The sequence below is a fragment of the Sardina pilchardus genome, chromosome 13 (genome assembly GCF_963854185.1).
Source record: "Sardina pilchardus chromosome 13, fSarPil1.1, whole genome shotgun sequence".
Classification (NCBI taxonomy): domain Eukaryota; kingdom Metazoa; phylum Chordata; class Actinopteri; order Clupeiformes; family Clupeidae; genus Sardina; species Sardina pilchardus.
This window is the reverse complement of record NC_085006.1, coordinates 9,507,381-9,533,059: the sequence shown is the minus strand read 5'-3', so window position 1 is coordinate 9,533,059 and position 25,679 is coordinate 9,507,381. Positions and strand designations below refer to the sequence as shown.

At 44.2% G+C, this 25,679-nt stretch overlaps 1 protein-coding gene across 1 annotated transcript in view; it reads right to left on the bottom strand.

Moving 5' to 3' along the window:
- pitpnm3 (PITPNM family member 3) overlaps positions 1 to 24,410 on the bottom strand; it is a 70,675-nt gene extending 46,265 nt beyond the window's left edge. Inside the window, exons 1-3 of the mRNA XM_062552433.1 lie at positions 24,191 to 24,410; positions 9,960 to 10,055; positions 506 to 610 (exon numbers count right to left, since the gene is read on the bottom strand). Coding sequence (XP_062408417.1) covers positions 506 to 610; positions 9,960 to 10,055; positions 24,191 to 24,215 — 226 coding nt within the window. The 5' untranslated portion in view covers positions 24,216 to 24,410. The remainder of the gene's footprint in view (positions 1 to 505; positions 611 to 9,959; positions 10,056 to 24,190) is intronic.
- Between the last annotated feature and the right edge of the window lie 1,269 nt (positions 24,411 to 25,679).

The following is a 25,679-nucleotide window of genomic DNA, read 5'->3' as shown; positions in this document are numbered from 1 at the left end:
TGTGGCTAATGCTCCAAGAGACACTCTGAGACAGAAACAGAATGATTGTAGAAGTGTGCGGGTGTTAACTTAAGGGGAGAATCAAGAGTGGTCGGATCAAGACAGAAGTATGAGTGTTTGTGGGGGGCATGTGTGTGTGTGTGGGGGGTGTTTACCCAGTATGTTTTGTGAGTCAGTAAAAGACAAGTAAAGCCAAATAGAGCTGGAGAGACTGTAAAGGAGGAAGAAGAAAAAAACTGAAAGACAAAGAGCCAGGTAGACTGCAAGGGACAATAGGAGTGGGAGAGAGAGAAAGAAAGAAAGACAGAGAAACAAAAACAACAGACACTGGTATAAACAGTCAGAGAAGACAAGACAGGTACACATGGACAGGAAGACAGACAGACAGACAGACAGACAGACAGACAGACAGACAGGTACACATACAGACAGACAGGTACACATACAGACAGACTAACTGACAGAACGACAGGCCGATAGACAGAGAGAGGAGTGTTGGTCTTACCTTGCGTCTGGTCCATGCGCCCCAGCGTCTCGATCTGCTCCACCAGGTCGTTGGAGTTCCACTGGCTCATGCCCAGCAGCATGGCCGTCTTCCCCTCCAGAACCTCTGTCAAAGGGAGCAAACAGCAAAGACATCAGCGCCAGCACGCCAGCACGCCATGCCTGCCCACAAGCCAGCGGGACCTGCAGTGAACCCCGACTCATTCCAGCCCTCATCATCAGTTAATTGCCATCACACCGCTGCTTAGCCCTGGGGTACCTTATGAAGCAGCGTCGGCGCCATCACTCATTCTGATATGGCAGGAGAGGGAGATATTAACTTACACAGTCCATCAGAGGGCTTTACAAGGTGCTTATCGGATTATCTGGGAACACCGTATGGAAGCTATGGTGGGGGGACGCGCGATAAGCAAGACAGCGTGGAGGGATATGTATTGACTGTTACTGCAGGCGGACTCCGTGAGGTGGGGATGTGGGTGGGGAGGTGGGTGGAGGTGGGTGGGTGTGACGGGGACGACGCTGTGAGAGACAACACATGCCCCTGCGCCGCGTCGTCCACTGGCCCCCGAGACGAACCGTCGCCGCCGCAGCGGAGAGGCGTTGACACCCGCGCTGTCGGGTCCCATCACTGTCAATGGGACTCTCGGGCCACCGGTTCACATATTCCCTTCTCACGGATTTCACACCCACCCACACAGACACACACAAGCATGAAACATACAGAGACACACAATCACACAACTTGCACGCGCACACAGACACACATTTGCACATGCAGTACACACACAGAGCTGTCATACAGTGTGCACACACAAATACATACTTTATACATAGGACTGCACATTTGCATAAAACCCTAAAAGATTCATAATGATCAGCCTTGGGGTCTGATGGGGAGAGATAAGATGACCCAACCCACAACAATCACCCCACACACACACACACACACACACACACACACACACACACACACACACACACACACACACACACACACACACACACACACACACACACACACACACACACACACACACACACACACACACACACACACACACACACACACACACACACACACACACACACACACACACACACACACTCACACAGTGAGCTCCAGTGCCCGGGGCAAAAAGGCTTGCCACTGATCACAGAGCCTTACAGAGGGGAGAGGAACGCCAGCTCTCAGTGGTGTGAAACGTGCTTAAAGCTGACAGAGAGGGAAGGAAGGAAAAAAGAGAGCAGACGATGATCTGACTAGCCGAGTAAATAAAATATCACGACCATCGTGGAGAGAAAGAGGGAGAGAGAGAAAGAGACAGAGACAGACAGGGAGGAGGTTTAAATGAAGTAGGGATTAGAGGGAAAAGACACGCTGATCAAAAGCTTCTCTTTTAAACAACCAAAAGAGGAACGATGATTTCTTTTCTTAGGGTTGGGGAGATTCCACTGTCTTTCTTGAAACAATCTCGACAGAGATTAGCCGGGATGTCCTTGCAACTAACAAACCAAATATGCAGAAGGAGGAGGAGGAGGACTGCACTGACGGAGTAGCCTGCATTAGGCTCCCCGTCACTCAAAACGACTCTCCCCATCAGCGTTGGCTGTCTAATTAAGAGAGAGCACAATGCCAACGCACGCAAAGCCTGTCTCTTCCGAGCCCAGGCCACCAGGCTCATTTCCTCTGAGACAATGAGACAGTGGAGGCCATTGTGAAACTTATCGTGAGTCAGGAGACAGACTCTTCACACCGCACCGTCAATTACCAAGCGCAACACAAACGGAATGCAGAAAGCTTCCAGAGAGGTCATGGCTGGTAAAGCAAAACAAGTTCTGACAAACAGTGCCAACTGACGTTACGTACTGCTCAATACCTGAGTCAGAGACATGTACTTCCATGGAACCAGATTTGTTTTCCTCATTGTTAGGGAAACTTGTTCTGGCAAGACAACCCCCCAAATAAAAAAGAACCTGCGAAATATTTCAGCAACCCAGTTTCTATACACAACTAATGACAGTCTCTAGGGTTTGTTTGTAAAAATGGATAACATACTGACAATGGCATAAGGTACTGTTAATGGCCCACTATATTTACCCATCTTTCTTTGAAAAAAAAAAAAAAAAAACATCTTACAGCTTAGAGTAGTGTTTGCGTTTCCATCTACTCCTGGAGATCTGAACAAGAAAGTGGCTATTATGGTGTGGGGTTGAAAGCAAGAGAAGGTGAAAAACGTCAACCAGCAAACCTGGAGAAAACACCAAATGAATAGAGATGAGGGAGAAAGCAAGCAACTGAAAGACATGAATAGAGACAGTGAAAAAGGGGAAGAAAACAGCAAAAGGACCTTTAAATCCAAACCCAAGAAAATGTTGTAAAAAATATTAGAAAAAACATTAACAAAAGGGAAAGAAGGAAACATTCTGAGGTGCAACTGGGGCAAGTCTGAGATATGAATTGAAGCCTACAAGGGACTCGACATGAAGAAACTGTAAAACAAATCTGGAAGCAGGAAATAGAAGGAAAACTCTAAGAAAAGAACCAGGGGAGAATGTCAGAGAGAGAGAGAGAGAGAGAGGGAGGGAGGGAGAAAGAAAGAGGGATAGAGAGAGAGAGATTTGCATTTTGGCATGGCATACACAGCAAATAGTATTATGGAGTAAAACCAAAAAACGTCTGAAAGGTCGTGTTAGTGCAGAGGGAGGTTGAGGGAGAAGGACACAGACAATATGTTTGGGAGGCTGAGAGAGACGCAGGCAGGCCAGGGAGCTGCAGCGGTTGTTCTCTTAACACCCACACTCGGGCTGCTGAGACATTTTAACACCACTTAAAAAATAATAACATTTACAAAACAGTTACGAGACAGTTTCCTGTTTCTGTTTGGCGTGGCGAAAAGGCCGTGATTTCATTTGTAACGTGCAACACTCTGAGGAGCGTGGAGATGTGGACCTCAGTGCTTATGCATTCAAGACACAGCACAGCCACCCTGCCAGCCAGGGGCCTGTAGCACAACATCATCAACATGCAGACAAACTGTTGCATAAATTTCACAACTCAGGAACCTGCCCTCTAACACAGCATCATGCTGTTAAATTAGTTATGGAACTAAAATTACTCTCGCAATATATAATGCACAGTGGGGGGAAAAAAGCAATCCATTTCCAGAGGAGAATTCATTGCTATTTTAAATCAGAGGGAGGGATCAAGTGGTTCTGTAAACATTATGTAGTTAGGAACACGCCATCAGTTATCCCTCTTTATTGGAATTCATGTCATCGGGTAGCAGATCTCGGATTAATGTGATGGAGATTTGTCAACGCAGGCGACATAAATTCCCCGAGCGTCGCCGGCGTATGCTTGATTAAGCTTTACTCTGGCTCATTCATCAGGAAATCTGTGGCCGATTCCGCTCTCACTCATACGCTCAACGGATGGAGTGTGAAGGTTGCATATGAGTAGAGGGGAGAAAAAAAAGAAGAGAAATAAAGGAATGTTTCCTGCAGGAGACCTGAAGAAGATGGACCTTGGGAAAGCAAACATGGCCTGAGAGAGAGGAGCCGAGGAGGAGGAGGAGGAGGAGAGAGAGAGAAATAGAGTGAGAAAGAGGGAGAGATAGAGAGAAAGAGATAGCCTGGTGAATCCACAGGAGCAGGCAGGGGCCTGCCCTTCCATAGTGAGTATATTACGCCGATCCATCTTCATAGCAGTGGAAGGCTGCGCTGCCGTGGCTCTTCAGGGTTGCGCTGCTGGAATGGGGGCACAAATGGCACATTAAGGCGCGGCGGTCGGCATTGCCGCCCCGCAGAAGGCCGACACGTCACATGGAGCCCCTGTAATGTGCGCGACCATGTGAAAAGCGATGGCTTCAGATCCCTGAAAAGCGCGGCTCTCCATCGCCCAGGAATTGCAGGCCTGGGTGACATGTATGCACACACTGCTTGTGATGCACAGGAGCTGCTCTCCTCAGTTCTACAAGGATGGCTGAAGAGATATTTGAGTAGACAGATCCTAATGTATGCCTTAAAAGTGTTCTAATTTATTCTTCACAGATGTGGATATTAGGCACAGAGAAAAATGGGCTGGTTTCAATGTTCGCATCAGTCATAGCTGTTTTGCATGGATCTAATCAGATATTTTTCACGCTGATTAAATTACCTCAAAATACATATTAATCCATTCATTTCATGCCCCACCTTCCAGTTGCTAGCCATAATATGGGAACATTTCGTGGCACCACACAACTTCCTAGACAAACACACAAACATACTCTGCCTACAGCTATTCTAGTGGTCAACAGGGGCTGACAGCATGGGAATTCCAGAAGTATGGGAATTCCAGAAGCATGGGAATTTTCAGCAGCATGGGAATTCCAGGCCTAATTGCTGTGGAGATGGGAGAGGCACTGGCCATCTCTGGTCTGTGACAGTGACACTGACAGTGTGCTTATCACCCTGCCACAGCCCACAGTGAGGTGGCAGGCAATGGAGGCCATCAAACAATAGTGGCATTCCCCAGGGGGCAGTGGGGTCTGGGTGTGTGTGACAGCCAAAGGGCGCCATTTGCGGCACTCCACCGCCCAATGCACTCCCCCACCCCCACCCCCCTGGTCATCTCCCCTCACTGACAGTCCATCCTCTCCCTCTTCTGACAGGGGTCCAGCATGGGTCAGGGGAGGTGAGAAAACAGTGCCGTCTCTGGTACGCCCAAACCGACACACTTGTAATAACTATGATTATAATACTTTTATAATAACACATTTCCACTTCAAAGTCAAAGTGCTACAGGTTAAAAACATCGTTATAAATTCACACAAGCATAACATACACACAAGCATAAAAACAGACAGAAAGAGAGAGAGAACACCCCCTCCCACCACACACACACACACACAGACACACACACCCACGCACAAAGAGGAAAAGAATGACGCAGATATACAAACACATTCCTGGACACAAAGAGACAGGCAGACATCAGACAAATAGGGCTTAATACAACAAAAACAAACAGTCAGACATCTCCACACAACGTAGCACACACACCCACACACACATCACATAAGCTCTACTTCATTTCTCGATGAACTGAACTCAATTAAAACACAATTTCACAGACACATTTCACACATGCACTCACACAAACAAGATGTCGCTCTCACACACATACACACACACACACACACACACACACACACACATACAAGATGAGATGGGCCTGGGAAAACAACTCATACTGATGAGATATGCAGGAAAAACAACTTGAGATTTCCGCCGGAATGCATCCAAATCAGCAGGCAAACAACAGCACGACCTTCAAAAAGAAAACAGTCAAGAATGCTGTAATTTTTAGCGTTACGGGGATTAAAAACGTTATTATGAATGGATGTTCTTTTACCATTTGAAAAGCCGAGTGTTGAAATGTGGGGGTAAAATAAAATACATGCATAATAAAAACAGCTAAAATTGAAAAGTTAGCCAATACATAACAGGGCACTGTGCTCTTGTGGCCCCTCCAACAGATCATCCATTTAGCATATCCTGTCACTCTGACAGGATAATACATTTTCATGGCTGAATTGTGCGCCCGTGCATTGCAGTGCGGGAGGTGACATTAATCACCTCCGAATATATAAACCTTCTAGAGGCTCGCTGCTGCCATGGGCTGAGAAGAGTGAAGCATAAACCAACCTGACTCTGTGTTATTCTCTTCTCTCTCTCTCCGCCAATAACTCTCTCTGTCTCACTCGACCTCTCCTTCTCTGTCTCTCGCTCACACCTACTCTTTCTTGATTCTTACTTTCTCAAATATTTCTTTATCCAGTGGATCTGTTTTTCAGGAGACTTAAGGCAGCAGCACTGTTGCCAATATGCTCCTTTTCACCAACAGCTAAAGAGTCCTGAGCTGCCCCTGATGTAGTACTTTGCAACTGTTGCTCTGGTAGCAACCCCTATACCAGGGAGGGATGCAGAATCCAATACAATAAAACAACACGCCGAAAACTACCAGGCAGACAAGGCCCAAGAGAAAGCACGTGTTCAAGCTCGATTTCAGCTCTCTGGCCTTTTACTGTATAAGAGTTCCTTTGCAAAAGGCTGCCACAGGAATTCATCTGAACTACAAAGAGAGGAAACTGGAACTAAATCAGCCGAGGAGCTATGAGGATGCTATTTTCAGAGCACTCTATTTACTTGTCCAGCATTCTTTAAAGGTCACTGTCTCTGCTGCGGTAGCTGAGCCTATAACTGGCTGTTACAGAGAACCTACCTTCTTCTGCGTGCGAGAACGCTACAGCAACGGAAAAAAAGGGACAAATCTCTGGACGCTCCACTCTCGCTCCGCTGTCGGTCAGATCCAGCAGCGTCAGCAGCACGTCCCTGTGAGCAGTCACCCGGCGTCTGCCTGGACTGCCGAAACACAAATCTCTCTCAAATTATGCACCAATCAAGAACCGGAATATGAGGCTCCATTGATGTCAGAGAGAGAGGCTGCGCTGGTGAAAGGCGACGCAATCAAAGGAATCACTGGTGGAATAATGGAGGATGACATGAAAGCACCGGAGGCCACTGGCTGCCACTTTTTCCGCCGCACACGATTTTTATTCAGCACAAACATCTGGACTTTAATTCCACTCCCCCGTGGCGGCCAGGGCCGGGGCTGCTGAGGTCTCATTACGAATGAATGAGAAACGTGTCCCATAAAAGATAGATGCGGATAAGTGATTACATTGGATCCTCTCGCTCTCTCTCTCTCTCTCTCGCACTCCCTCCCTCCCTCTCTGCCATCCCCATCCAGCAGGCTAGTTTGACAGCAATGCTCACCAGGGGAAGACACTGTACAGTGGCCTGAGAGGGACACTAGCCCATAGACTCTATAAATAATGCAGTCTCTGTTTATCAGTTAAACTCTGAGGTACTTAAGCGGCTCGGCCCCCGGTGCTATGATGAGGCCAAGTGGTGAGCGGATGTCCTGTCTCTCCTGGTGACAGGGTCATCAGTGAGACACCACTCACCTATAACAGCCGGGTGTCAACACTTGCACACATGTTTTACAGTGCTGACAGCAAAGACTGCCGCCAAAGAAACAGAGAAATCTATACAGACGTAGATCATAGATATTTAATGCACACCGTTAAACACAAACACACACATACACATTTGTTATAGATCATCATACAAACACACACACACACACACACACACACACACACACACACACACACACACAAACCTTTAGGCGGATACTCCCATGTGTGTTATAGATCATTAAAGAGAATCCGGGCATGGCGTGGGGAACTATAAAAAGCCAACCCAGGGGAAGTGAATTCAGATTCCTCCCTAAGACTCCAACAGTGCACAGCCACTCAGTCACTCGCTGTGGGACATCTCAGCCCAGAGTCATGGCCATTCTTGCTCAGATCTTCTCTCAGTGACAGCAGGCGCATAATGACCCCCGTCAATGCCAGAGTGGGACTTACTGATCAATGTAAAGATTGGCTGCATTATTATTTCAAAGACGTTTCCGTCGCAGTGGAAGAGCTTCCTGGGGAGGGTGAAAGCTGGGGGAAGGATTGCGGCATAGTGGCATATAGCGTAGCGCCCCCGAGCCTGCCGATGTTGCTATGCTGGTCACAGACAGCCAGTCCCTCCCTGATAACCCCTCTGCTCCAGGAGGTGCGACTGACCTTCACGATCCATCACTCTCCGCTGTCACTCTCCCCTCCCTCCCTGATCACACCCAGCTCAGCCTGGCCTAGACCCCATCAGAGCAATCTTTATGACCGACCGACTCTCTTTTTCCCCAAATGAAAATCTGCAGCTTGCAGACACACACACACACACACGCATGCACACACACACACACGCGCACACACCTACGCACACACACACGCACACGCACACGCACACGCACGCGCACACGCACACACACACATACCCAACAAAAGAGCAACCGAATGTTTCCACGGGCTGCGCTGGCAAGTCATCTGTTCCGTCACACCCACGTTCGCAGCCCTTGCTGAGCAGCAACAGGGAGAACAGAACACTACTCAGAGATTCTCTCAACATTCGCCCTTCTCTTGTGTTGTGACAGACAAAAACACAGTGGCTGACAGAGAGGGAGACTGTGGATGTTGCAGGCAGAGATGCTGATGGGTCTGAACGCCGGATCAGTTTGCTGCAAACTGCCCCACGCTGAGCACATCAGTAAGTCATTACCATGGGCTTTGACAGGCTGTCCCTACTCACAGAAGTCAGGTAGAATGAAAGTGCAACTTTTTGTACTTTATGGTATCCCCACAACACACACACACACACACACACGTGTCCAGAACCAATTTGAACGTCAGAAACATGTTTGCTTCTGGGAAACACCTGACTGGAACTGGCACTTCCAGGGTTTTTAGTCAATGCACGCTCACTTTCAGCTTTCAATGAGAGGCAAGCAATCATTTAAAAATATAATGGCTATCAGTGCTTCTTAGAAATTGGTGTATTTGCAACAAAAAAGTTATTATATCCCATATACACAAAAAATCACTACCCATCAGTAGGATATAAAAAGCTTCAGATGGGATATTTATTCATTGTAGACAATCTAATGCTTTGATCTTTCATAAGTTTTTCCCAATATCATCTGATGCCTTGAAACAATTTGTTTTCATCCTTCTACAGGCATATATTGACTGCGTAAAACCCAATCAATTACATTCTTAGATAGTTTTGACCCTTTTGAAACAAAGAGGGCACCCTGATTGTTAAATTATCCATGTGTGGCACCCTATTGCAGAGGAGTAATTTCCCTTGCCATTGGGGGTCTGGCATTAGCAATTCTGTTTTCTCCTCTCAACTGCAACAGGTTTCCAGGCCACAGACAGGCAAGGACAGCAAACATTAAAAAATGCTTTGAGAGCAGTTATTGTTGAAATAGTTTAAGAACAAAGACCTGACAATAGTCTATATATTTCATAATAATAATTTCATGATTTGTTGTTTAAGAGCCTTCCATTAGGCCCAGATTTGTTTCTGATTTCAGATCATGTTTGATGTGAGTGAATGAGAGATGATGCAGACAGAGAGAGAGAGAAGGAAAGAAAGAAGGAGATTTTCCATTCAACTTTTTAACACACATTTCGTTTGAATAAGACATTCTGACTGAAAACACTTGAAATAATCATTGTAATTGGTACAGGAGAATGGATTGCCTCTCAGTTTGCAAGGTAATAATGTGATTTAAGTGTATATTTTATGTGCATGTCTACTTACATGTTTTTGGGTAAATGTTAATGTTGCCCTTATGTTTTGATTCACACACCTGTATAACTATTTCCTTGATTACAAGAATGTCCATTTTTAATTAACACAGTAGGAGAGAGAGAGAGAGAGAGAGAGAGAGAGAGAGAGAGAGAGAGAGAGGGGGGGGGGGGGGGGCCAGAGAAAGATAATATTTTTATACCAACCTCTAGCATCAAAGAACTCATCGTCGGAGCTGTCGACAGACTCCTGTGCGATGTTCTGCATCCGCCAGTGGGAGGCGCTGTGCTTGCGCAGGGCAGCTGCAGGACAACAGAGATGAACACAAGACTTAACACCTCAGAGCAGAATCACCATGATCAGGACATGCAATCAGGACACGTTCCTTAGAAACAAATTGAGTCTGTCTCTCCAAGACGTCGCCAACAGAGGAATTTGAAGCCGTCAGCATGGCTGCATGAGAAATGACATTCGGCAGAAGACCTGCGTTTTAAATTTCAAATCAGCAGTCACTACCTCCCCACCCCCTCCCCTATTCTATGATGACATTCAACAAGATCATTCCCAAGCCAAAGACTAAAAACGTAACACATCTAAATTCATGAGCGAGAGACTTATGGCCAGCATAACATTAAAGTATTTCCCTTACAAAAAAATGACATTTACATTTAATCCTTTAACAGACGCTTTTGTCCAAAGACAAGATGGTGATGAACAACATGCAAGCTACACTGCAAATGCAATCAATACGGCCACAAATGACTAATACCAGAGGGTGCGGGTGCAAAAGTTCCAGTGTTAGTTAAAGTGTAGTGGGAGGGGGTAGAGGTAGAAGGAGAGGGAGGGAAGAAAGAATGGAGATGACTGCAAGCTGACTGAAGCTCCCTGATGCTGGACCCCACTGATACCCGAGTTAATGGTCTTATATATATATATATCTTATATATAGGCAAGTGAAAAGCTTCATCTCCTCTAAAGAGACAATTCAGTTTTTTTTTTTTTTTTTTTTTAAACTCAATGTGTGAACAATGGGCAGTGAGTTAAAAGCTCAAAGTATTTCAATTAACAGAGAATCAGAAATTAAATCAGTAAAAAATAGGGGCCTTTGTTTAAAGGTTTGCTGCCCTATGGAGCAGACAAAATACTATAATATATTCATTTAAAACCTTGGTGTGACAAGGCATGTTTGTCTCTCACTGCACTAAACATATGTGGTCACTTTTAGTCACTCCATATGGTCACTGAACTTTTTGAGGTGGACGCTATGGTGTGACATAAAACTCCTGGTTCAGAATGACCGATAAAAATAAGTATGACAATCAGGTTATCCCTCCTGTGTTGGCAAGATAATTACTCTGTGACCCATATGACAAAAACATGTGAGAAGGGCTTGGTAAAGCAGCGCTTTTGTGTCCTGATCTAAGGGGGGGAATCCAGGCATAATACCCCTACAAAAAACATTTGGCCAACAGATAATGTGTCCTTCACAAAGATCAGAGAGAACATCAAGAACCCAAAAATCCATTTTAAATCCATATAGATAGCAGGTGACCCGAACACAGCAACAATAGTCCTAATCTGTGATGAGAGAGTGGGTTTCCAGACCCAGATCCCCCCCCCCCCCCAGAGCAGCCCATCAGCACCCATGCTGGATGTGTTTGATCTGAGCTCCTGAGTGTTTTCATGACCCCCCTCCCCGGTCTCCATTACCTGCTCCCGCACATCCGTCTCTCACCGCATTGTGCCGCCTGATGAAGCGGGGGGGTCACGGCTGCTATTACTCGGGAGAAGCCCGTGCCCCTTTTGGCCGCGCTGTTCTCCGTCTCCTGGATACTATACTGTCCCCTGCACAGTGCTGGCTGTGCCGCACATCGCTACCGCAGGGTGAGTGAGGTTTCCATGTGGATATCGAGACATTCACAGGTCAAATGACTTGACAGTTAATATCTTACAGGATCCAACAGCGCCTCTGACTTGCTTGACAGCTAAATAAGTTCACCTACTCTTCCAGTCTTGATAAATTCAACAATTTGGATGTGTCAATCTCTTCAAAATGCTTTAAAACCTGGCAAACTCAGTGATAAAATAAAATGTATAAGCCTCAAGCCGGGTAAATAAATGTTATGTTGTATGGTATTGATCGAGAGACCAATTTCTAAGTAAGATCCATTTTAACAATACAATATCAGGATTATCCATTTTATATTGTTCAATGTGTGTCGCCCAAAAAAAGAACTTTTTCCTGGGGGGTCGGTACTATTGGCTAAATCCAGTGAAGCATTCATAAGACTGGTGATGAAATAACCAGGGCAGCTTTTCTGAAAGACACATAATTGGACTCATTCATCTTGTCCTTTTTCCAATCAAACATATTCTTGCATGACTTGGCCTAGAACCGATGCAAGAAGAAAATGGAGAAAAGGGACACTGTGGTTTTGATGGTGGAGGAATAAATTTGCATGAGTTAGAAATTCCAGGAGGAAAAGAAAAAAAGAAAGACAAAACGGAGTCTTTAATCTCAGATGATGAAAGCAAAAATGACCAGTTAGGGCTCGTTTCAGATGGACTTTCAAAACAAATCTCTTAGTTCCAGTTTACATTCTCAAAGGATTCTCTGCAGATCATTTTCCTACTCTTTCTTTTCTTTTCTTATAGTTATACACACAAATTAGCAGGCTGTAAATCTCAGACGTATAACTTCTTCCATTATATTAACATTGAAGAAGTCGGCCACGGCATTACCACACAGAGTAAAATGAAACTATCATCCAATAAGGTTAAAGAGACCCTATGCAACTTTATGCAGGAGACGATCGCTCTTTGTTTACATCTGGAAGTCTGAGACGAAGAACCACGCTTGCAATTTATATATTTAAATATAGCCTATACATGTATAAATATACATGCTAAAGCTGGTGGGGAAGCTCTGCAGAGAAAATGCAAGCATAAAACGAGCGAAAACGAACAACGAAACCGAAACCAGAGATGAAATCGCCAATCCTGCATAGTTCCTCTTTAAGTGAATCCAGCCAGTTTAAAAATGGTGTCCCGATTTGGTCCTCAGTAGTGTGATCATCTGATTGATAATCTGGTCAGCCCTGCCATGTCTGATACATTGATTTTCTGTAAAAATAGAAGTCTCTTCAGACTACCACATTAGTGTCCTCTAAAACAAGTCAAATTTCAGAGACCTCTATTTCACATAGACAGACACCTACAGTATTCTCCAAGTCAACCTGGCCAACAGTGCTCTATGGCTGCTGTTATGTTGAGTCTCTGCATAACCATACTACTGCTTCATTTTGCACAGCTAATGTCCAGCAAGGTCACGGAAAAGCCAATAGGACATGAAAAATATCTCTGAGAGTTGCTTGAGGACATGGTCCAGATTAATTAGACCACTTGCCTTTTTCAACCACTATTTCACCTCCATGTTGGTGTGGAATGGAACAACTTCCTTCTAATGACTCTAAGGCGTTGTGTGCTGAAGTTATCAAATAACCCTCCTTCACTCAGTGGACCGTAATTTAAATGGTCGGCAAAGTGTAAAGTCTGTCAAAAACCAAAGTTCTCGTGCATGAATTATAACTACTGTGTGGAATGTGGGAGTATTGAGCTGAATCATCAATGTTTGCACTTGAAGCAACACAATGCAATTCTCTTGCCATAAAATAACTGCTTCAAACTTATTTGATGCTATAATGACATTATAATACGGAAAATAAAGTCTCTGACAATGTAGGTGCATGCCCAGAATGTGAGATATAGTACTATGTCACATTATTGATTGGGTAGAACCATGGCACATTTAGTCGATCTTTGACAAACTAAGTACTGTCTTTGTGCTAAATGGCATTGAATACAGCAAGGGGGAGGACTTGCGTTTCCACCCTGCATAGTAACTGAGCTTTTGGACTATAAACCCAAAGTTTACAAACTATTAAAAGTGACTTCTCACTTATGTGTATTCAATTTGTCTGCAACGCAACTATGAAAATTAACCAAAGCAGCCGCAACAGAAATGAAGCACCTAATAAATCCTCAACCACTCAAGAGGCTGGTGCAACAGCAGGTAATGAAACAGCCAGTGCAGCGACTGAAATTATGGCTGAAGTTTTGACTATAGATGAAAGGACTTGGAGAAGACTAAGGAATCCTTAAAAGGTGTGAACAAACAAATATTAGGGTGTAAAAACACTGGATGAAGTTCAGCGAAGAGTAAATACACCAAGGGCCCAAAATATGAAACATAATGTCTTAGCAAATTGATTAAATTTGATTTGGAAAAACTTAAGACTTAGCACATCATTCAAATTAGGGCCCGGGGGTCGAAGAGATCTACAGTTACCATTAGTGGACACCATGGTTACCACTGACAGTGCTATCACTCACTATGCTACACTGTGCTCAGTTTCAGTCTGCTGCTTTTCCACAACATCACGGAGATCTGACTGTGAATCAAAATTCAGCTTTGGGTTCACATGTTGGGGTCAAATGGCGCTCTAATTGGTGCCTCTAATTGTTGGACCCGTGAGACTCATCATGGCCCAGTGGCAAATGTACAGTTCTACACAAAGCGACTGATTTTGCTGATTATTTATATACTTCCATCAGTAGCTTACGTGTGCTCCATGGGAGTCAAATGTGTGATCCTGTGGAGTCACAGGTAGTCATAGAAATAGCATATTTATAGAATAAGTAGAGACTGCATCAAATCCACCACCTTCACCTCTGGAGAAATGAGGTACAAGTCCTTTAGTCTATGGGGACTCATGCACTAACCTTCCTGACTTTCCAATAACACTGCGGGGCCTGCCACAGTTTAATAATCTTCTCAGACAGATTTGGAATGAGCTGTTCTCCTTACTAAAACACACAAAATTGCTTCTCACCTTTGAGAGATAAAGTTCAAATCAAACTTTTACTTAAATCTCAATATGATCTTTCAGTCTTTCAGTGTCCCCATCTCATCTTACAACTGTCATGGTAGCCTATGTTTACTCACAACATAAATATGTGTAGTGTTATATTTTGTTTGTCTTGTAAACAATGTGATTAATCTGTCTAATCTACAAAGAGCAATAACAATTTATTAGGCTTCAACTGTAATAGCACCTCCGGACTAAATCAACTCTGTCACAACAATGAACCGGTCCGAGACCTCCCTCCTCTATATGAACCTCAGAGTCTTCAGACATCTGAAGTTAGCGGCTCAGACGCCCACAAATTATATACCATCTCCCAGAAAATCACACAATCTGGCAAATTTCTTTTGTAAGTGTGAGAGACAGAGAGAACAAGTGCCAGACGCAGCGAGAGAGAATAACAGGGAGAGCATCCTTATTGGTCGCTCTGTGTGCTATTTCGACCTGCGTATCACTTTTCTCTGTGGGTAGGCTTTGCAGTCGACCTCTCTCTCTCTCTCTCTCTCTCTCTTTCTCTCTCCTTTTTTCTCTCTCTCTATCTCTCTCTTATCCATCAGACATTGACATTAGCCAAAGCACCTTGCAGCATGTTGGCTTCCAAAGTCTTCCAAAAAAATGAAAGTAATAAACACCCCTCATCCTAAAGTGTACACCTGCCAATAGACTAGAGCATAATGGTTGTTGCTTGCTCCAACGTGTACAACAGTTACACTACATTTACAATGCCATTGGTGGGTTAAATTACTATGAAGACATAATACTAACTGAGTTTAACAGGTATCATTCCTTCTTTATGGCATTCAGAGTACCTGGCTAACAACTCCGGTGTCATGGTACCTCCCTGGAATAAACTTCAATGTGTCCTGAAACAGTGGACAGTTAACCTGTGGAACCAAGCAGTGCAGTTCAGGAATGGTATGTGTAGTGATTAACTTGATGCAGGCCATGATGCTGTTTCATGGACCTCGCTCCTGAAATTGCACAGGGGGAGACACCAATCAGAGCTCCATACATCAGAGCTCTCCAGACTCTCTTCCAAAATTAGTCTGGAAATTAGTCTACCCTAGAAATACTGTCCGCAAATGCAAACGGTCAATAGCTATTGTCAGCACAAACTATCCCATTGCAGTGTGTCAAATACAAAAGTACATGTCCAGCGCAGTGTTAACGGGGTTTGACTGGACCCCAGGGTCCTAAAGCAGGTACTTCAGCAAATGCCAGATTTCAGGAGATTGCTGTGACACCATGGTGCATGGTATTTTTTATTTATCTTTATTTACCCTTTACTTTATCTCAGTCAAGTCTCATTGAGATCTTACATCTCTTTTTCAAGGGAGCCCTGGGCACACTTCATAGCACAGGTCATACCTCAGTGAGGTGCTGAGCCTCCCTAGCGCCATTACTTCACTCCTTGATTCCCAAACACTTTTTGACAGTGGCTAGAAGAAAGGCATATCATATCATATGATGTTAAACTGACCCTCATCTGATCTGACCAAACACAGTGCATGCTCTCCTATTGCCATCTCAATGTATCTAAAGGACCGTAGTGACCAGTAGCCTTTTACGATTAGCTGTTCATGGGGTGGTGAGCCTCCTTTGGTCAACAGCCTCTCTGCTCCTCAAGAGTCAACAACAGGGCAAAACTAGAGCAATGTGAGTTGTGTCAATATTAATGGAGAGTGACAGAGACCAGGGCCAAAAGTAAAAAGTGTTTGATCAAAAAATCGATCATTTTGTCCAGAGACACGGCTGAATACACAGCAATAAAAAAAAATGAGACCGAGAGTGAGGTTCCCGATTCTACCAAGTGTGTGTGGAAGATGCAATGAAGAAAGCAGTGGGTGGAGGCCGGCTGCCATCACACAGTCTAACCGAACTCTCTGGGTGACATGGCATCGACTCCGACAAAATATGAATTCCTGTTATCTACTGAGCCCCTCTGGCGATGTGTCGACGTCTTTGTTGTTGCCCCATACTCATTATTTCTTCAGCTTTTTCTGCAGGAAGTGTTGAAAATGCACCCTCATGTCCTGTCCACTCAGCTGTGACAAATGATGTTTCATTTTACAATACATACAGGCACAAATTCTTGCCGCACTAGGCACATTATAATTGGTTTACCCATAACACTTATTTTTTTATCGTTCTTGAGTACATTAAACATCTAATTGTTTACTCAGCTCGCTCAAAACATGTTTTATTATGCGAGACTCAAAGAGCCACAACACCTCTGTGTCTGAGTATACCCAGATCATAATCACAAACATCACAGCACTCGTCGTTTCTGTTGGGAGCCAACAAGACAAAGCACGGCATCTGCATTCAGAGCTGCATCTCGGCAAACGAGTCAGTGCAAACTTTATATGAAAGTGACTTTCTCCAGAGATCTGTAAATCACAGTGTGGGTGTGAGGGTGAGGGAGACTAGACCAACGCTGCTGCTGCAGGGGCTCCAACACGTCGTCTTCCTCACACACACATATATACACACACACACACACACAAACACACACGCTCTCTCTCTTCCCTACACATACTTGCTATCACATGCACGCACACAAACAGACATACACACACACATCCTCTCTCTCTCTCTCTCTCTCACTCACACACGCACAAAAACACAAACACACTCACAAACACACTCACAAGCACACATCCCCCACCCCCCACACACACAAACTCACGCGCACAGACAGAGAGAGAGCAAGCAGTTGCCGCACTGCATCGTCTCTCTGGAGTACTCCCAAATGCACAGGCCCCTGAGAGACAGGCCTCTTCATCAAAAACATAATCTCCTCCAGACACGGGCGACTCTCCTCTCCTCAGGCAATCTCGCCGTGGCACTCTCCCTCCCACGGCCCTCCACCTCACACACTTAGCCAGCCGTTCAGGCCATCCTCGCTTTTCGCATTTGCACATTAGCCGCATGCATAACGCACCCCCCACCCCCCCACCCCCCCACCCCCAACACCCCTCTTCTCGACAAAGGGAGGAAGAAGTCCCTTCTGAAACCCAGATGGACAGATGGTGGCTCAACCTCACCAGCTGGACAAGTTGGCATGCTGCTGCCGAGTAACTGAGTTTCTTTAAATAGTTAAACTTTGTTTTTTTCTCTCGTAATCTCCTTTTTCCTTCTTGTCTAGATGGGGTTTTTTTTCTATGAAATGTGAGACTTCCGCAGTGAAAACTGTTGGCAGTTCATCACTGAGTGCCTCTCCAAAATCCATGTGTAACACTGATGCCTAAAGACAATCTGGTGCACCTAACAGTCAACATGAGAGTTTAGTCTTTGCTTGTCCAAACCTTGGCTCACTCTCACTCCTTCTCATGTGTCGCTTTGCAAAGCCCTAAGCATTTGGATCTAGTGTCCTGTTTCTCATGTTGGGAAAGAGGGTGTGTTTACCTGTAACCTGTCCTTCAGGCAGGCTTTGCTTGCAGGAACACACCATTGCCCGTAAGCCCTTATCTTCTTAAGAATTGTTAGCTGTTATCATCTGACACTGATTGTCGTTGCTAGTCAAATTCATGAATATTGGAATCACACAAATACTGTACGCAACAGGATCATGTGACGCTTCAGCCAGTCAAGACAGCAGTATCACAGCTACCTTACAGGACATTTGTGTTCCACTTAGGCACAAGCAGGTGTAAGCTTTCCAAAGCCGCAAATGTCTCATGTTACTTGATGCATCCATGTTTTTTATGTCCTGGACATCTTAGGCTGCACATCAATGATCGATGATGATGTTAAATAACTAGGATGGTAATTAGAATGAACACATGTACACATTAGATTGGTAACATGAAACCACTGAGAGAGTATCAACAAGGAACATCACTCTCTGGAACATGGACGTGGTTATTAGGCTATTGATCTTATTTATCTCAGCAAATCTCTAACACACTGCAGTTTTTTTTTCAGATCTTCACCTAAATACATTGAAGCTATTCATCCTATGCATGTCATAAAGCCAAGATTCTGATTGGTAACAGTATTGCATTATGGATGCAGTCGAAGCTCAAGCTCAACAATGCCTTTCTGATCCACAGACACAGGCGCTCCTGCATTCACGTAACATCTCCACTCATCTCAACACACAAAAGCCTCACACTTCTCCAGCGAGGCCGAAGGCACACATGGATTCGGCAAAACAGATTCGAGGCCTGGTGCACACTTGATAGGATAATTAGAGGTATCCGAAATCATTTAATCAAACTGCAACAAGCAATTAAGATTTAATTAGAGCAGCTTTTAAGAAATAATAAGAGATGCTGGGATGTCAGGGGAAAGACATGCAGCGAATTTCCCCAGCGCTCGTGTCACGTTTTGTGGTCGGTTAGCGTACTGCTTGCGGAGTATCCACACACACCCTTAAGAGCTCCTCACCAAAGGGGATTCGCTCTCAACTCGGCATATGGGCTGTTGATAAACCCTTTGGCACCTCATCGAGGCGGCAAATTGCAGAGAAGCCTGTGCCGCATATGCTAACCGGCGTGCGCGCGAATTGCATTCCCACACCACCAATTCAATAAGATGGGAGCGAGAGAGAGATGCTCTAGAAGGAGCCAATCCTCTTTTTAATGTGTAGACCTGTGAGAGGAGGTCTGACGTGTGTTGACTTTTGGCTGACTAGTGGGGGTGTCTTAGGGTCGGGTACCAAACCCAGCTCCAATGTGGTACCTGGGACGCCATGAACAGTAGTAATCAGACTGAATTAATTGGATTCCGGTATCTCATTTTGGTGCCATTCAAATCCCCAGCTGTTTATTTAAATATCTGCCCTCTGGTGTTGGATTGTTACATGCAACAGAAGCATTTCTCTCTTTCTATCTCTTAATTACACTTGCTCTGGTAGCACCACATCGGAACATACTGGAAACTTACCTATTTCTGCCTTACCCTACTTTTGCCCTTTCACATGTATGTGCCCAAAACGGTGGAGTTCTAAAGAAATGCAATCACCCACCCCATGATATCTTAATGATCTAAGCACCAACATTTTTTAGGTAGTAAAAGCCTAACCAAACCATGAAAAATGTAAGGTTCATAATAAAAGCAATTTAATGTTGTAGAGACCATTGGTTTGTGCAATTTTCTATTAATTAAAACTACTGGCTTAGGCACCAAAACAAAAGGTACCTTTTTAAATTATCGATTTAGGACTGGTATCGAATAAAACTCAAACAATACACAGCCCTTCTTGGGTTGCTGTGTTAAGGCCGTCAGGGTGGAAGAAGCTGCTTTCAGAGAGGAGAGGGTGGGATGAGTGTATACAGGAAGCTGAACAAAAAACAGCCCCGGGCAGGTGAAGGGCTCATGGAGGGAGGCAATTAGGTCCCTCTCTTGAAGGCTGGGAGAGGGGGATGTAATCACCCCTGCTGCTAGAGAAGGAAAGGAAGGGAAACGATGAGATGCTTGAACTTCACATGAGAGGAATGCACAAGGATTGCAGCACAAAGTCAAGGAATGGTCTCTCTGGCCTGTCTGAACCATCAACGATGGCTCAAGCATGACAAGATATGGTAAATCAGACAGAATTCAATCCCCATGAGAGCATGGTGTTCATCACTTGGAGTCTGCTGCAGATCCCTGACCTAACCTGAGGCTGCTCTTCAGGCCCAAAGGTTACATCATCATGACTAGAATGCTAACCAAACATTTGAGCAAATAATGACAGCAATACCTACAGTGCTGCATACAATATAGTTACAGTGCTGTTTACTCAATGGTTTGGCCTCACTTTCACAGACCTCAGTTGGAATGCCACTTTGCCATTAATACCCTCACTGGATAAACACAGGAATGTGAAATATAATGGAAATATTTACCAGTTCAATGCCCTCATGCTGTGGGTGTTTTATCAGCATAGCAGTCACATATTTTAAGTGAGTGCTATGAATTAACACTTGTACCTTTCGAGGGACCAGTGGTATTACTGTAAGACAATCCAAGCACTGTGGAGTGCCACAGAAGCAACTGCAAATAGACATATAGACAATAGACTTGTGCAAAATGTTGACGCAATCCAAACAGCAGCAAGATCTTTCACAAGCATGACGTATCGAGACGAGACATATCCCCAGCAAAAGGGCCACCTTGAGGAGATCCTCAGACAGACTGACAGACAGAAGCCAGGGCGCTGGGCAACAGGCAGCAAGACGGAGCAGCACACTGGCTTTCAGGGCTACGGACCAGAGGAGAACAAAGACCTGCTGTCTTTCATTGCCACACACACACACACACACACACACTGAGCTATTTATAGCACCACACTGAAAGAGAAACCATTTGGACAAATTAGCGCAATCATCTTGGACGTGAACTAAACAGGAAACCCTTTCCCCACCTCATGACATTTAAGAGAGCTGGAGTGATATGCACCTGATTCAAAGCAACTGTAATTATTCTCACAAGCTGAGATGGAATCACTGCAAAGTGAAGACAGAAGGAGTGGTAGACGCAAATAAACATCTATCTTTGAACAATGGAAAGTCATACAGTATGTCTAAAGCCAGATGCACACAATATATGGCTAATGGTATCCATGGAGAATAGACAGCGCAAGAATTGTGAACGATCAGAGAAATCTCAGATAACAGTGTTATATGGCAAAACAATAATCAAGTTGACAGTAATTACATGATAGAGTGATGGCAAAAATAACTGTAACTAGATATGATTTACCAAAGGATATAATATGAAAGAACGGATCAAGAAAGCACTCTGCTGATTATTAGTCCGTTCAAATGAGCCGACATAATCCTCAATCATCTTCAGTTGCCAGACAACACAGCCAACAATCTTGGGTCACTTCATGGTTTTATTTGCTTAAAAAGAGATATCCTACATATACTGCAAGACTCCTCTCTGGTGAAGAGAAATGCAGTTTATCTGAACAAAGCCACAAAGCAGGTGTGGGAAAGGAAAACAGAGCTGTATATGCCTGCTGAGACAAGGCAATTATAAAACAATTTCCTCACTTGGTGCTGGGATCGGTGAGATATGACAGCTGTATTGCTCCGTGACTGTAAAGGCTGGATGGAAGCATACATAGAGTCAGAATGTATTAAAGGTTACACATAGATAGAGCAAGAGAGAAACTCAAGTTTGGAGCCCTGGCTTACCTTCACCATTGCACATTACAGCACCAACAAGTGAGTATTTAGGAGGTCCTCAAATGACAGGATTAGAGATAATCCTTCAGATGAACCCTCAATAATTGCTGACATTGTTTGTTAGCTATCAATATATTCTCAGGCCAGCAGTTTACACAAATATGATTTAACTCCTTATCTCCAGCATTTGAGCTCAACAGGCAATGTACAAGCTAAAAATACACCTGAGGAGAGGCTACACTGTTACAGATATTTCCTCAAAATCGCTTTCATCGCAAGCATCGAGAGACTGGAGGAAAACAGGATGCTCACTCACTATTTTATAACACTTGCTCCGAAAACCCACTTTCAAAGCCTTTTTAGCACATTTGATCCCTTGATTCCTTCCTCTTTCCCCTTCTCCCTATTCTTTACCTCCCCTCTCTCTCTCTGGGCTTAGAATAGACTGCAGTAGAAATCTTGTTTTTATAATGACAAGTGAGTAGCCTATTATTCTCCCACATGTTGCCAGTGTGGCACTGAGTGAGAGGTCACTTTACATGACAAGCTGAAGAACTGGGCACTCTAGCCCCCATATGTCTGAGCAATGAGCACTAGTCCAATGTGGTGGCACGGTGTACAGCATCCACAGATTGATTCAAATCCAGTGAAATCCAGTGATAGATGTGCTTGCAACGCTGCTCCGCCTCTGTTAAATTTCAAGTTGTGGAGCCGTGTTGCAGCTTCACAGTATAACAGTATTAACTGTGGCTGCTCTATGAAAAAGATCAGCAGATCAACATCTTAGTATCCCATTAGTGCTCATAATGCTTCAAACCTCACTTCAAACAAACGCTGTATCTAATTGGCATAGCCTTGCAAAGAAAAGATGCACTAACATGAAAACATCTCTGGGCTAATAGAAAATAAACAAAACACAGAGGGGATTTTGTCTAATCCAGGTGCTTGGCAAAAAAGGAAATGGCTCCAAGAATATTTCATAGCAACATCCGCTGAACGAGTTAACTTTAATACTAATCTCGACCAACTGCAAGCAACATCGTATCACATCATCATCACCTCAGTGTGAAACACATGTGTTTAGAAAATGTTTATTAGTCTGAACAAATTGGCAGTTCCTATGGCTTAAAAGGTTTTTATCACACTATTTTACAAGCCACACGAGCATCGCTCAACAATCAATACATCCCCAATGAGGTAGGGAGATTGCTCGGGCTACACAGCAGTGATAATGAAGATGGTCGTGGGGGCTGAAAATACAGGGGAGACTCACTGAGCCACACAAACAGTGATAAGAGGGAGAATGATGTTATCAATACATGTACAGGAAAATTTACCTAAACCCTAAACCTGTGTTGTATTTCAGTCAATCCCTAACTAAATATAGCTATAGATTTGTCAGTGAGAGTGGATCAGTAGGCTATGCATTATGTTTTGCATTGCTGAAAGAACATTTTGGCAATACTGCATCATATCAGCCTTCTGATATTGCTTACATATTCCAGGCACCAGAACTTGATTTTCTTTCACCCAAGGCAAGTCCTCTCATGTTGGGTGTGCAGCTTCCATGATGATGCAATGCAAAACATGCAAAGGAGTCCACCAACACAAATGAAACAGTAACTTGTTCGAGTGCTTGGTTCTCTTTGTGAAGAGGATCTGACCATTAAAATCATTCTCACCAAAAGCTACAGCCGACGTAAAACACATGCCTACCTGCATGCATATGCTTTTCGTTAACAATGGCATTAAAGCAAAATGTAACTATTTAAATAACACAACGATGCACATCCGGCTCTCCAAATATACAGGGCGGTACTACTCAAGGTCACTGCTAAGTTTCTTTGCCAATGCAGCATTGAGATTCCTGGTGAGTTCATGCTGATGATCCACGTTTACGCCGAATAAGATAGCCTTCACTGCACCTCAAATCGTGTCATACCATAAACGTAACTGTACTTAATAAATGCACGTGTTAAAAACTGTAAATGAACGATGCTGTCACAAAACACAACGCGAATGCATTGCGTGGATTGACGGAAACCACAATACGCACAGCTGGTTACAAGTTTACCCAACAGGTAACGCATGCCAACCGGCTTATAGACACTGCTTCCGTTGATTTTTGTCGAAAATGTGACGAGTTAAGTCGTAATATTTCTGGAGAGAATGCTGATACATGACTTGCGCCATACAGCTAAAACAAAAGATAACTGTGGGCTCTGTCTTCGATACTTGTGGTTGTATGTTACGCATTCCAACAGATTGCTAAGCGCGTGAACTACGCGTCTTTAAAAGACCACAGGCGCGGCAGATTGAGTTATGCTACCTGTTAATGTAATACATTGTGAGAAAAATATGTATAAACGCCAAGCAAAACATGTAACTTACCTTTCCCTCTTGTTTCTTTCGCCATGCTCTATACGCGCCTCACAGAAGAGGCAAATGAGCACTGTGGCGCGTGTTTTCACTGAGTTTCGACCGCACAGCTGTCTTTTCTTCAGTCTCCCTCGTCCCTGGTCCTTGAAGCCTGCGTTCCTACCAACGGAGAAAAGCCAAGGGTTGTTATGCCGCTCGTGTCATTTATAATGCGGCAGTCCCTGAATACGTGTTCCAGACCCATGAAGACTACAGTACATGTATCCTACAAAACTAGCTGGACTTCTGGCATTACTGTTCATGCGGACTTCTATGATGCCCTCCCCTGTTTAACTGTAGGACAAGAATTTCAAGGTCTAGTGTTTGACTGCCTCCAGCGGTCTGCTTCTGAGACATAGCTAAGCAGGCGTCCCCCTTGCACAGTACACCTTTATTGAAAATACTCTCGCGTTTGGTCTTTCTCACTCAGCCGCTTCGCTATTCCTACGTCAGAAAACATGTCACGAGTCAATTGAGAGAATTTAAGTAGGAACCATGGTATCTGTCTTGGTGTCTGACTCAGTCACACTGGTGTAAGATTATTATGGCTAAAACACCCACTTCTATTGCATTTAGGATGCTTAAGTGTCAATGTGGATGTTTTAGAAGACCACGTCGTGTTTGTATCTGTCTGTCATAAAGGCACTAATGTCTTGGTGGAGGTGGGCAGGGATGGGGCGGGAGGAGCAGGGTGTGGACCTAAATGTTATACCTTGTGATGTGATGTGAACTCTCCAATAAGTAAACTGAGTAGTATATCGGTATTATCCCCCCACAGATACACTTGCTGGCAGTAATTCCACAGATAATTGTCTACAGATAGCTTTTTTTTTGTTGTACTGCTGCTGTGCTGCTGTTCTATTTCAGATCAAATCCTCTTTCATGAAACAGCATACCACACATGTAATGTGATGAAGGTTGAGCGTTCAACTTTCATTCAAACCTTAGATTGAATTAACCTGAGCCTCTATTTTTCTGTAAGAAAAGCTCCCACTTGTTTTTTTTCTGTCACATCTTTTATCTCCAACACTTTAACATTGATCATAACATGCTAAACTGATATTGTGTCAGAAAATAAATGCTAGTGGTGGCTCAGGTAGCAGAACACCAGTGAGGGGACATATTGTATCAGGTTGTTTTGCCATTACACTAATTTTGAGTAAATTACCGGCACCCCACATCCTTGATTTCTTCACAAGGTTGCTGAGAGTATGTACAGTATGGAGGAAGGAGGAAAAGGACATGCAATCAATGCAATGAGTGCCAAGGCATATTCTGTTGGCCATCTGCGTTTGTAGGCAGCACAGCTTGGGACTGTTGAATGGAGAGCACCGTCTCAAAGATCTATTATAACATATTGATTTCTTTCAGAAAACTTTCCACAGCTAATATCCTTCAGAAAAAAAGGTATTGACACTTTTTTTCCAATTTCCCTAATACCACATGAGTCATATTTACACTT